Source organism: Dendrobates tinctorius, unplaced genomic scaffold, assembly GCF_039654945.1.
Source record: "Dendrobates tinctorius isolate UK_male_01 unplaced genomic scaffold, ASM3965494v1 ptg000456l, whole genome shotgun sequence".
Lineage (NCBI taxonomy): Eukaryota > Metazoa > Chordata > Amphibia > Anura > Dendrobatidae > Dendrobates > Dendrobates tinctorius.
Window position 1 is genome coordinate 798,001 of NW_027362118.1, and position 12,430 is coordinate 810,430.

General features: G+C 45.6%; 1 protein-coding gene across 1 annotated transcript in view; it reads right to left on the minus strand.

Moving 5' to 3' along the window:
* The window catches only part of LOC141077550 (uncharacterized), a 93,953-nt gene that overhangs the window by 2,970 nt on the left and 78,553 nt on the right, over nt 1–12,430 (minus strand). Inside the window, 1 exon segment of the mRNA XM_073564552.1 lies at nt 5,502–5,516. Coding sequence (XP_073420653.1) covers nt 5,502–5,516 — 15 coding nt within the window.

A 12,430-nucleotide genomic window follows, 5' to 3' on the forward strand; every position in this document is an offset into this window, starting at 1 on the left:
GAAGATGTCAACTGTCCCTCTGATCTCCTGGTACAGTCATCTGCTAAGATAAAAAAACAATCATTATTTATTACTAAAATATCCTTTAGTTTTATATTTTTGAACATTTCTACTTAAATTGTCCATAAAAATGGCAAGCTATGTAAAAGCTTTAATTATTTACCAAGACAATGACAGTTCACAGTGTAATAGAAAACCTTGTTGGATGAGCCAGTAGTGTGCGGTGTTCAACTGTTTGTTCATTCTGCCTCCCAAATATCGAATACAAAGAAACCAATCAATGTTATGTAGGCGAAAATAATACCAATTCTCATCTCACAAAAAACAAGTCCCCACTCAGGTCCATCATCTGTCATTGGAAAAACAGAGGTTCCCACACTAATAGTGGCTCAAAGGCTGTTGAAAAGCAACAGAGTTTCTATAAACCAATCCAGCAAAATCCGCTCTCACTTCGGAGTCTTGCAGTGTGCGCAAACAACGTTTAGGATCCCTGTACTTAGCAATATTATAGTGAGAAGAATCCACTTAATTTGCGGTGTCTCCTGGAGCACAATCTGGGCACTATGTGCTGGGTAATAAAATGGCAAATGTGTAATTTTCACTCCAACATCCACTGGATGTTAATTTCCGGAAAGTTGCTGTGGAGTCAAATTATTCACTCCTCCTACACACATGGTCAAAATTGTTGGTACCCGTTGTTTAATGAAACCCACAATGGTCACAGAAATAACTTTAATCTTACAAAAGTAATAATAATTAAAAAATCTATGAAAATGAACAACTGAAAGTCAGACATTGCTTTTCAGCCATGCTTCCACAAAATTAAAAAAAAAATAAAACTCATGAAATAGGCCTGGACAGAAATGATTGTACCCTTAACTAAAATATTTTATTGCACAACCTTTGGAGGCAATTGTTGAAATAAAATGATTCCTGTAGCTGTCAATGAGACTTCTGCTCCTCTCGACAGGTATTTTGGCCCACTCTTCAAGAGCAACTACTTCAGTTGTCTCATGTTTGAAGGTTGCCTTTTCCAGACGGCATGTTTCAGCTCTTTCCAAAGATGCTCATTAGGATTTAGGTCAGGGCTCATAGAAGGCCACTTCAGAATAGTCCAATATTTTCCTCTCAGCCATTCTTGCCTGTTTTTAGCTGTGTATTGTGTGTCATTATCCTGTTGCAAGACCCATGACCTGCGACTGAGACCAAGCTTTCTGACATTGGGCAGCACATTTCTCTCTAGAATCCCTTGATAGTCTTGAGATTTCATTGTACGATGGAGATTCTAGACACCCTGTGCCAGATGCAGCAAAGCAGCCCCAGAACGTAACAGAGTCTTCTCCATGTTTCACAGTAGGGACAGTGTTCTTTTTGTGATATGCCTCATTTTTCCATCTGAGAACATAGAGCTGACGTGCCTTGCCAGAAAGTTCCATTTTTGTCTCATCTGTCCATAGGACATTCTCCCAGAGGCTTTGCAGCTTGTCAACATGTAGTTTAGCAAATTCCAGTCTGATTTTTTTTCAACAATGGTGTCCTCCTTGGTCGTCTCCCATGAAGTCCACTTTGGCTCATAGAACGACGGATGGTGTGATCTGACACTGATGTTCCTTGAGCTTCAAGTTCACCTTTAATCTGCTTACAAGTTTTTCTGGGCTCTTTTGTTACTATTCATATTATCCGTCTCTTTGATTTGTCATCAATTTTCCTCCTGCGGCCACGTCCAGGGAGGTTGGGTACAGTCCTATGGATATTAAATTTCTGAATAATATGTGCAACTTTAGTCACAAGAACATGAAGCTGCTTGGAGATGGTCTTATAACTTTTACCTGTAACATGTTTGTCTATAATTTTCTTTCTAATCTCCTGAGACAACTCTTTCCTTCGCTTCCTCTGGTCCATGTTGAGTGTGATACACACCATGTCACCACACAGCACAGTGAGTATCTGTAGCCTCTATACAGGCCACTCACTGATTCCAGGATTGTAGACACCTGTGATGCTAATTAGTGGACACACCGCGATTTACACATTCTGTGGAAGCCTGGTTGAAAAGCAATGTCTGACTTTCATTTGTTCATTTTCATAGATTTTTTATTTATTATTACTTTTGTGAGATTCAAGTTATTTCTGTGACCATTGTGGATTTTTCTGTCATTAAACGAGGGGTACCAACAATTTTGACCCCGTGTGTATAGATTACAACCCTCAGGGAATTAATTTATAAAATGGAATCACTTTATGGGGATTTCGACTATTCTGGTTTTCTGTCATTTAGTTATATTAGGGCTTCTGCATATGGTGTGTCCAATCTCATCTGGGATCTGTTCCTGCTGTCCAGCTGGAGTAATCTGCTTCCTACTTCAGCCAATTGGATAGTACCACACCCTACTAAAGCGCAAAGCACATGGCCGGAATCTGCCAGATACAGCGCTGTTCTCCTCTGGTTCAGTCCTCTGTGCTCAGCTTGCGGATTGTGTATTTATCCCCTGCTGTGACCGTGGCCCGTTTACTGACTACTCTTGTGTCTTCTGGTTCTGTATTCTGTCCTTCTGGTTCTGACCCAGCTACCTGACTATTCTTCTTGCCATCTAACACTACAGAATAGCAAGTCCAAGCCTAGGGGTCCCAGTGTAAGTCCAGATCCATGTAAGGGTGTTAAAGGGCGATGAGCAAGGCAATCCCTGGGATATGGAAAGCAGAGAAGATAGAGCCAAGAAAGCTCAAAAGATGTCCACCATGAACAGCCAGGTGACCATGAACAGTGCTCCCAATACATTGTGTCAGCAAACTATTCCAGCTAGATCTGCATTCAAATAGCTAAATGGCGCTCCTTCCCTTCTGAACATTGCCATGTGCCCAGACAGTAGAGTATAATCGTATATAGAGTATAGTGCGAAGCTGGAAAATAATTTGTAAGATCCATCTGTTTTCTATTATCCTTTGTGAAGAATTCCAAACTTACCACCACATAAAGTGACACACGTCAGATATTAATAATGGGGCCTGATTAAGAACACAAAACTGGCTGCGGGAAGAGGTTAAATCAGAGGATTTTGGACACTACTGTAATCAAACACTGTGACTATAGACAATAACATCTACTGAAATGATCAAACTCCTCAGTCTCCATCAGTAATAAATGAGTAGCTAGTGGTGAAACCTCTCTGGGGTAATTAGAGTATGGGGCTCGGTGACGTCACAATCTAAACCATTGTAAGCTCCAATATTTTCTGTCAGATGAGTTTCATGAAGAAATATTACACATTTAAAGAGAACTGTGTATAATAGTACAGAGCTGAGATGTCTTAAAGGGAACCTGTCAGCAGGATTGTGCTCAGTAACCTACAGACACTGTCAGGTCAGCGCCGTTATACTGATTACAATGATACCTGGTGATGAAATCCGTCTTGTGGTTGTTGTGTAATCTGTATTTGTAGTTTTCAGTTAATGATATTCTCGTGCTCGGGGGCGGGGCTGTGGGCGGGGCTTTGTTGTGCTCTGATTACATATTCATCTGTATTAGCTTATGACAGGTCGCTGACCCCTCACTGTGAAAATGAGGGGCAATACCCCGAAACAGCTGTCTGTGGATGGATACCATGTTTTGGCATAGGTGGTTTCCTTCATTGGAGACTGCCCTTCCCGTGGTTGTTCCTTCCCGGGGAAAGACCTGGCTAGTCATTGCTTGCGTTGAGAAACATGTGATGGTGTCTCCGCGGCTTCTGTTTTGCATGTTTTGCATATTTCCCATAAGGGATGGGGGCAGTGCTCTAGAATCACTGCGTTGAGAAACACGTGATGGTGTCTCCGCAGTGTTGGATGTTGATCTCCATGAGTTCATTCATCCTCATTTTCACAGTCTTTTACTAGGCATTGCTCCTACCAGCCAGTTTCCTACTCCACACTGATGAGGGGCAATACCCCGAAACAGCTTTCTGTGGATGGATACCATGTTTTGGCATAGGTGGTTTCCTTCATTGGAGACTGCCCTTCCCGTGGTTGTTCCTTCCGGGGAAAGACCTGGCTGGTCATTGCTGACCCCTCACTGACCTGCCCCGCATTATTACATAATGCATATAATAGCATTGATATTATTGTTGATAATGCCTATAATATTGTGGCTATTGTGAGGCTTAGAAAAATTACATCCAGCAAAATGACACCAGTGGCGCCTGCGCAGTAGCCTCTATCTCTTACGTATAGATACTACTGCGCAGGCGCCGACATCGCCAGTGACATTTTGCTAGATGTAATACAGATGAATATGTAATTAGAGCACCACATAAAGCACATATTTTTCTACAAGTGATTTTCTATCTTGTCAGCACATTCTATGTATGCTGTCAGTTGGCTTTATAGTTACAGATCTGGGCAGGTAACGGTTAGCGTCTCCTAATGTGAAGGAGAGAATGGCTACTGAAATCAATTATTAAACCTTATATAAGTCAGTTCGGATATGGTGTACCAAGATGGCGTCTGTGTCTTTCAGACAACACCCTGGAAGGAATCCTTGGAATGCAGAAGCTGAGATACTGGATACCATATATGGAAGTGAAGCTGAAATGGACCTATCATAGACTGACACTGGCTACTCAGAAGATTGTGTGACACCCATCGCCTGTCTCTTTGTCTTGAGAATAAACTTCAGTTGTGTGCAAGCCTTTGCTGAGAAAGGAGTAGACATCTAACTCTGCGTTCGGTATGACTCTTTAAGCGTGCACTCGGCCTATGTTGGGTCAGTACAAGCAATCATATTGATCATGCCTTAAGGGATCACCCTCACACTAATCCCAGGGGGGGTGGATCCTCCAGGTCGTAAGTTCTATAGAAAAGGGCTTTCAATGCCCAAAGTCATTTGAACAGTTTTGGGTGGATGATAATGTTGTGGTCTAGACGCAAAATGGTGATCATGGTAATACGGCCGGACTACACCACCGATAAAGCAGCCACAGCCGGTGACTGAGAGGAATCTGTGACTTCTCTGCATTCGGTGGTTACTACTCACCTGGGTAGTCATATGTGGGAATCTCCTCTTTACACCACTCATCATCTCTCACATATGTCTCTGTAGTATTAATATGGGTCAGATCTTCACCCTGAAACAAATATTGTAAAAGTCACCGACAGATGGAGAAGTCCCATCTATGACCAGCTCTAATCCTGCCATCTCCACCGTTCTCATTACACAAGTATAAAACATATAATACTGGTGGATAAAACAAGACTGAGCACAAGACCTTCACAGCCGTCTACACATCATAGGGGAGATCTCCTGACACCTTCTCTCCATCTACCTGATGATCCTGAGGAGCACTGGGATCTTCTTGGTTATAGTCCTGTGGAAGAAGAGGACGGGGACATCTCTCTGGTGTTGTCCTCTTACTGGATAGATCTGGAGGAAACACCTACAGGGACTGAATTCATTCTCTACATAGATAATTATAGGCCATGTGTATTTAGTCCTGTCTATTACCTGGAGATGTGAGGTGCTGGGGAACCTCCATTATGACGTCCTTGTACAGATCTCTGTGTCCTTCTAAATACTCCCACTCTTCCATGGAGAAATAGACAGCGACATCCTGACACCTTATAGGAACCTGACACATACAATGATACCGTCATCCCCCCGATCCCTTCATAGCGTTATTGTATAATGTCCCAGCATTCCCAGCAGTGTCACCTCTCCAGCCAGCAGCTCAATCATCTTGTAGAGGAGTTCTAGGATCTTCTGGTCATTGATGTCCTCATGGATCAGGGGGTGAGGTGGAGACCCCGTGATTGGGCTCAGGGGTCTTCCACATCCCTCAGACACAGGGTCCTGACAGCGATCACTAGAGGTCTTCTTCACCACTGTATAATCCTGGTAATGGAGAGACACATTAATAAATCTCACTACAGACATTTTCAGAGTCCTCACCTCTCCAGTTCTGTCCATCTGTTATTCCCATAGATAAGAATGATGTAATGTGACGTCATCAGACTCTCTCACCTCTCCAGTGAGATGGAAGAGGATCTCTAGGGTGAGGTGTAACATCCTCCCCGCCATCTTTTCTCTGTCCATATCCATCCTTGATGGGTAAATCAGGAAAATTCTCTTCTGTAGAAGATCTTCACTGAGAGGATCCGATATTGTAGAGACCTGAATGAGAAGAAGATGATCCGATGTAACATCATAAGAATCCTGTGTAATAATACACTTACTGGAGATAATAAGGGAAACATATGAGGAGATTTATTATCTTACAGGGTTTAGTTTTCTTCCCTGACATCTACTAATAAAACCTATATATTTAGGCCACAGACAACAAGCAGTTTCCTCCTCGGAGTCGGCAGCTGAACACGTTCCTCATAGACTCATCTTCCATAACGCTAATTCTCGTCTCATTACCGACACTGGAATCGGCATTAGCAATACTGCAGGAGATATTCATTACACGTGACATGAGAAATAACTCCTTCATGATGAGGACGACATCTTCATCTTCTACTGCGGCTCTAGAGACAGATGTGGCCAGAGTCGGTCACTGCCTCCATCCCCGCCGGCCGTCTATATGAATGTTTCCCGTCTTCCCCGCACTGGAATCTTCTCGTTAGATCTCAGCTCTGAGTCACACACAGAAGTTTGAGGCTTTTAGAAAAGATTTTTTGTTTCCAAAATCACAACGGACAGAAATGATCTGATCCCAAAGTCTCCATGTACAGTGATTTATGGGGATTATTTCTGGCCTTAGGCTTTCCTATATTACAAGAAAAACTCCAGAAAAAGCCGACATTAAAATGTTTCTAAAGAAAAAGTGGCTCCAACAATTCTTGTAAGAAGAAAAAAATATGCAAAAAGCAGAAGACACATTTTATAATTTTTAACATGTTAAACATTTATTAAAAAGAAATGAATCTTTTTGGTCCCCAGAACATAGATGTACACCGCAGGGACGGCACAGAGGAGGCTGCAACAAATCCCTGACAGTTTAACCACTTGCTGCTGTGAAAAGCAAACATGGCATCTAAGAAGGTGTGACAGAGTTTGGATGAATGCCCCCCGCCCCCAAGTACTCGATAGTATGGGGCGGCCTAGTTACTCCGATACTTACATGCCTAATAACGGGGTCTGGGCTGCAATGTATGAAGGTCTATTAGGCCGGGCCAGAGGCAGCGTCCAATAAGTTACCTTATAACGCCCCCATACACATTACACTAAAGTTCCATGAAAGCACTGATTTCGGGGGGTTTGGCCGACCATATAATGTATTTGGGGGCCTCCCGACAGATGATGTCAGGGCAGAGAAGGATCCGGCATCCTGAATTTCAGAGGATAATCCGTTTGTTCTTCCTGTAGATAATCCTCCGCTAGAGGAGTCTGGAGGCGACTCTCTCATACAGACCACAGGAAAGCTGGAATATTTGTGTATATGGGGGAGTCGGGAGAGATCGCCGTCTGCCAAATGACCGTTCAGCCAACTCTGATCTCATGTGTATGGGGCCGTTAGTATTAAACTGATGGGCAGTGATGATACACGGCACTACAGTAGTACAGGGCATCACCGGAGCCATCAGAGGCTTGTATGTTGTGTGATCGCACTGATCAGAGGTGTTTAAAAAAGGTTTAAAGTAGAAAAAAATATCACAGTTTCAGCAACAAGAAATATCCATCACTATATGGAAAGCAGAGTCACTGCACAATGTTAGTTACGTCACGTCCATAACTACTTTATTACACTCTATTATCCTGTACACAGTGGAGTAGATAGAAATCACAGATCACACAGCAATAGCTGGAATTGGACCATCCAACGTAAAGAAAAAAAAATCTATCTATATACACGGTTCAAAAAAATAAAGGGAACACTTAAACAACAGAATATAACTCCAAGTAAATCAAACTTCTGTGAAATCAAACTGTCCACTTAGGAAGCAACACTGACTGACAATCAATTTCACATGCTGTTGTGCAAATGCAATAGACAACAGATGGAAATTATTGGCAATTATCAAGACACCCTCAATAAAGGAGTGGTTCTGCAGGTGTGGACCACAGACCACATCTCAGTACCAATGCTTTCTGGCTGATGTTTTGGTCACTTTTGAATGTTGGTTGTGCTTTCACACTTGTAGTAACATGAGACGGACTCTACAACTGACACAAGTGGCTCAGGTAGTGCAGCTCATCCAGGATGGCACATCGATGCGAGCTGTGGCAAGAAGGTTTGCTGTGTCAGTCAGCGTAGTGTCCAGAGGCTGGAGGTGCTACCAGGAGACAGGCCAGTACACTAGGAGATGTGGAGGGGGCCGTATGAGGGCAACAACCCAGCAGCAGGACCGCTACCTCCACCTTTATGCAAGGAGGAACAGGAGGAGCACTGCCAGAGCCCTGCAAAATGATCTTCAGCAGGCCACAAATGTTCATGTGTCTGCACAAACGGTTACAAAACAACTCCATGAGGATGGTCTGAGGGCCCGACGTCCACAGATGGGGGTTGTGCTCACAGCCCAATACCGTACAGGATGCTTGGCATTTCCCACAGAACACCAGGATAGGCAAATTCGCCACTGGCGCCCTGTGTTCTTCACAGATGGAAGCAGGTTCACACTGAGCACATGTGACAGCCGTGACAGAGTCTGGAGACGCCGTGGAGAGCGATCTGCTGCCTGCAACATCCTTCAGCATGACCGGTTTGGCAGAGGTCAGTAATGGTGCGGGGTGGCATTTCTTTGGAGGCCACACGATGTTGGGCTGTGAGCACAACCCCCATGGAGACACAATTGTGCCTTTACCTGGAGATAAATTCCCAGTGGGGGCAATTTCCAAAATGCAATAATTTAAGTGGGGAATTCAGCTCTTTTCACACTTAAGGGATCTGTATATGGAGTCTACAAACTACAGTGGGGGAATAAGGATTTGTTACGCTGCCAATTTTGGGGCTAAAGTCACATTTTTGTGAGGAAAAAAAGTACAATTGTCATTTTTTCCTTCCACATTGCTTAAATGCCTGTCACACTGTCCGAATTCAGATATTGTCCTGTCAGAAAGGAGAATACAGGGAGCGAAAGGGTTAATAGGACTCACAGGAGGAACCTGCCCAGAAAGCAGAAGATCCAGGAGTGTCTGCCACATATATGACTGCTCTGTGCTCACAGGACCTGTGATGAGGTCACAGGAGGGGAGGAGTCAGGGGTCACATGATCAGGGGCCTCAGTGTGTGCAGGACTCAGTGTGCTGGAGCGCTCCCGATAATCAGCTGTGTGTGTCACGCTGTGTGATAGTCACAGCACCTGCATGGAGAGCGACACATGCAGCTGATTATCGGGAGCGCTCCAGGGATCCGGGCCTTCACTAGACCCCTGTACAGCTGTATAATGAGGCCCAGGCTTTATAGTGAAGGGATAGGAGTGAGGGCCTGTTCCCAGGAGCTACAGTCTGAGGAAAGGGCTAAAAAGCCTTCACTAGACCCCTGTACAGCTGTATAATGAGGCCCAGGCTTTATAGTGAAGGGAAAGGAGTGAGGATCTGTTCCCAGGAGCTACAGACTGAGGAAAGAGCTAAAAAACCTTCACTAGACCCCTGTACAGCTGTATAGTGAGGCCCAGGCTTTATAGTGAAGGGACAGGAGTGAGGGCCCGTTCCCAGGAGCTACAGACTGAGGAAAGAGCTAAAAAGCCTTCACTAGACCCCTGTACAGCTGTATAATGAGGCCCAGGCTTTATAGTGAAGGGACAGGAGTGAGGGCCTGTTCCCAGGAGCTACGGACTGAGGAAAGGGCTAAAAAGCCTTCACTAGACCCCTGTACAGCTGTATAATGAGGACCAGGCTTTATAGTGAAGGGACAGGAGTGAGGGCCTGTTCCCAGGAGCTACAGTCTGAGGAAAGGGCTAAAAAGCCTTCACTAGACCCCTGTACAGCTGTATAATCAGGACCAGGCTTTATAGTGAAGGGACAGGAGTGAGGGCCTGTGCCCAGAAGCTACAGTCTGAGGAAAGGGCTAAAAAGCCTTCACTAGACCCCTGTACAGCTGTATAATGAGGCCCAGGCTTTATAGTGAAGGGAAGGAGTGAGGACCTGTTCCCAGGAGCTACAGACTGAGGAAAGAGCTAAAAAAACCTTCACTAGACCTCTGTACAGCTGTATAGTGAGGCCCAGGCTTTATAGTGAAGGGACAGGAGTGAGGGCCTGATCCCAGGAGCTACAGATTGAGGAAAGAGCTAAAAAACCTTCACTAGACCCCTGTACAGCTGTATAATGAGGCCCAGGCTTTATAGTGAAGGGACAGGAGTGAGGACCTGTTCCCAGGAGCTACAGACTGAGGAAAGGGCTAAAAAGCCTTCACTAGACCCCTGTACAGCTGTATAACGAGGCCCAGGCTTTATAGTGAAGGGACAGGAGTGAGGACCTGTTCCCAGGAGCTACAGTCTGAGGAAAGGGCTAAAAAGCCTTCACTAGACCACTGTACAGCTGTATAATGAGGCCCAGGATTTATAGTGAAGGGACAGGAGTGAGGGCCTGTGCCCAGGAGCTACAGTCTGAGGAAAGAGCTAAAAAGCCTTCACTAGACCCCTGTACAGCTGTATAATGAGGCAAAGGTTTTATAGTGAAGGGACAGGAGTGAGGGCCTGTGCCCAGGAGCTACAGTCTGAGGAAAGGGCTAAAAAGCCTTCACTAGACCCCTGTACAGCTGTATAATGAGGCAAAGGCTTTATAGTGAAGGGACAGGAGTGAGGGCCTGTTCCCAGGAGCTACTGTCTGAGGAAAGGGCTAAAAAGCCTTCACTAGACTCCTGTACAGCTGCATAATGAGGCCCAGGCTTTATAGTGAAGGGACAGGAGTGAGGGCCTGTGCCCAGGAGCTACAGACCGAGGAAAGGGCTAAAAAGCCTTCACTAGACCCCTGTACAGCTGTAAAATGAGGCCCAGGCTTTATAGTGAAGGGACAGGAGTGAGGGCCTGTGCCCAGGAGCTACAGTCTGAGGAAAGGGCTAAAAAGCCTTCACTAGACCCCTGTACAACTGTATAATGAGGCCCAGGCTTTATAGTGAAGGGACAGGAGTGAGGGCCTGTGCCCAGGAGCTACAGTCTGAGGAAAGGGCTAAAAAGCCTTCACTAGACCCCTGTACAACTGTATAATGAGGCCCAGGCTTTATAGTGAAGGGACAGGAGTGAGGGCCTGTGCCCAGGAGCTACAGTCTGAGGAAAGAGCTAAAAAGCCTTCACTAGACCCCTGTACAGCTGTATAATGAGGCCCATGCCTTATAGTGAAGGGACAGGAGTGAGGGCCTGTTCCCAGGAGCTACGGACTGAGGAAAGGGCTAAAAAGCCTTCACTAGACCCCTGTACAGCTGTATAATGAGGACCAGGCTTTATAGTGAAGGGACAGGAGTGAGGATCTGTTCCCAGGAGCTACAGTCTGAGGAAAGGGCTAAAAAGCCTTCACTAGACCCCTGTACAGCTGTATAATGAGGACCAGGCTTTATAGTGAAGGGACAGGAGTGAGGGCCTGTGCCCAGGAGCTACAGTCTGAGGAAAGGGCTAAAAAGCCTTCACTAGACCCCTGTACAGCTGTATAATGAGGCCCAGGCTTTATAGTGAAGGGACAGGAGTGAGGACCTGTTCCCAGGAGCTACAGTCTGAGGAATGGGCTAAAAAGCCTTCACTAGACCCCTGTACAGCTGTATAACGAGGCCCAGGCTTTATAGTGAAGGGACAGGAGTGAGGGCCTGTTCCCAGGAGCTACAGACTGAGGAAAGAGCTAAAAAACCTTCACTAGACCCCTGTACAGCTGTATAATGAGGCTCAGGCTTTATAGTGAAGGGACAGGAGTGAGGACCTGTTCCCAGGAGCTACAGTCTGAGGAATGGGCTAAAAAGCCTTCACTAGACCCCTGTACAGCTGTATAACGAGGCCCAGGCTTTATAGTGAAGGGACAGGAGTGAAGACCTGTTCCCAGGAGCTACAGTCTGAGGAAAGGGCTAAAAAGCCTTCACTAGACCCCTGTACAGCTGTATAATGAGGCCCAGGATTTATAGTGAAGGGACAGGAGTGAGGGCCTGTGCCCAGGAGCTACAGTCTGAGGAAAGAGCTAAAAAGCCTTCACTAGACCCCTGTACAGCTGTATAATGAGGCAAAGGCTTTATAGTGAAGGGACAGGAGTGAGGGCCTGTGCCCAGGAGCTACAGTCTGAGGAAAGGGCTAAAATGCCTTCACTAGACCCCTGTACAGCTGTATAATGAGGCAAAGGCTTTATAGTAAAGGGACAGGAGTGAGGGCCTGTTCCCAGGAGCTACTGTCTGAGGAAAGGGCTAAAAAGCCTTCACTAGACCCCTGTACAGCTGTATAATGAGGCCCAGGCTTTATAGTGAAGGGACAGGAGTGAGGGCCTGTGCCCAGGAGCTACAGTCTGAGGAAAGGGCTAAAAAGCCTTAACTAGACCCCAGTACAG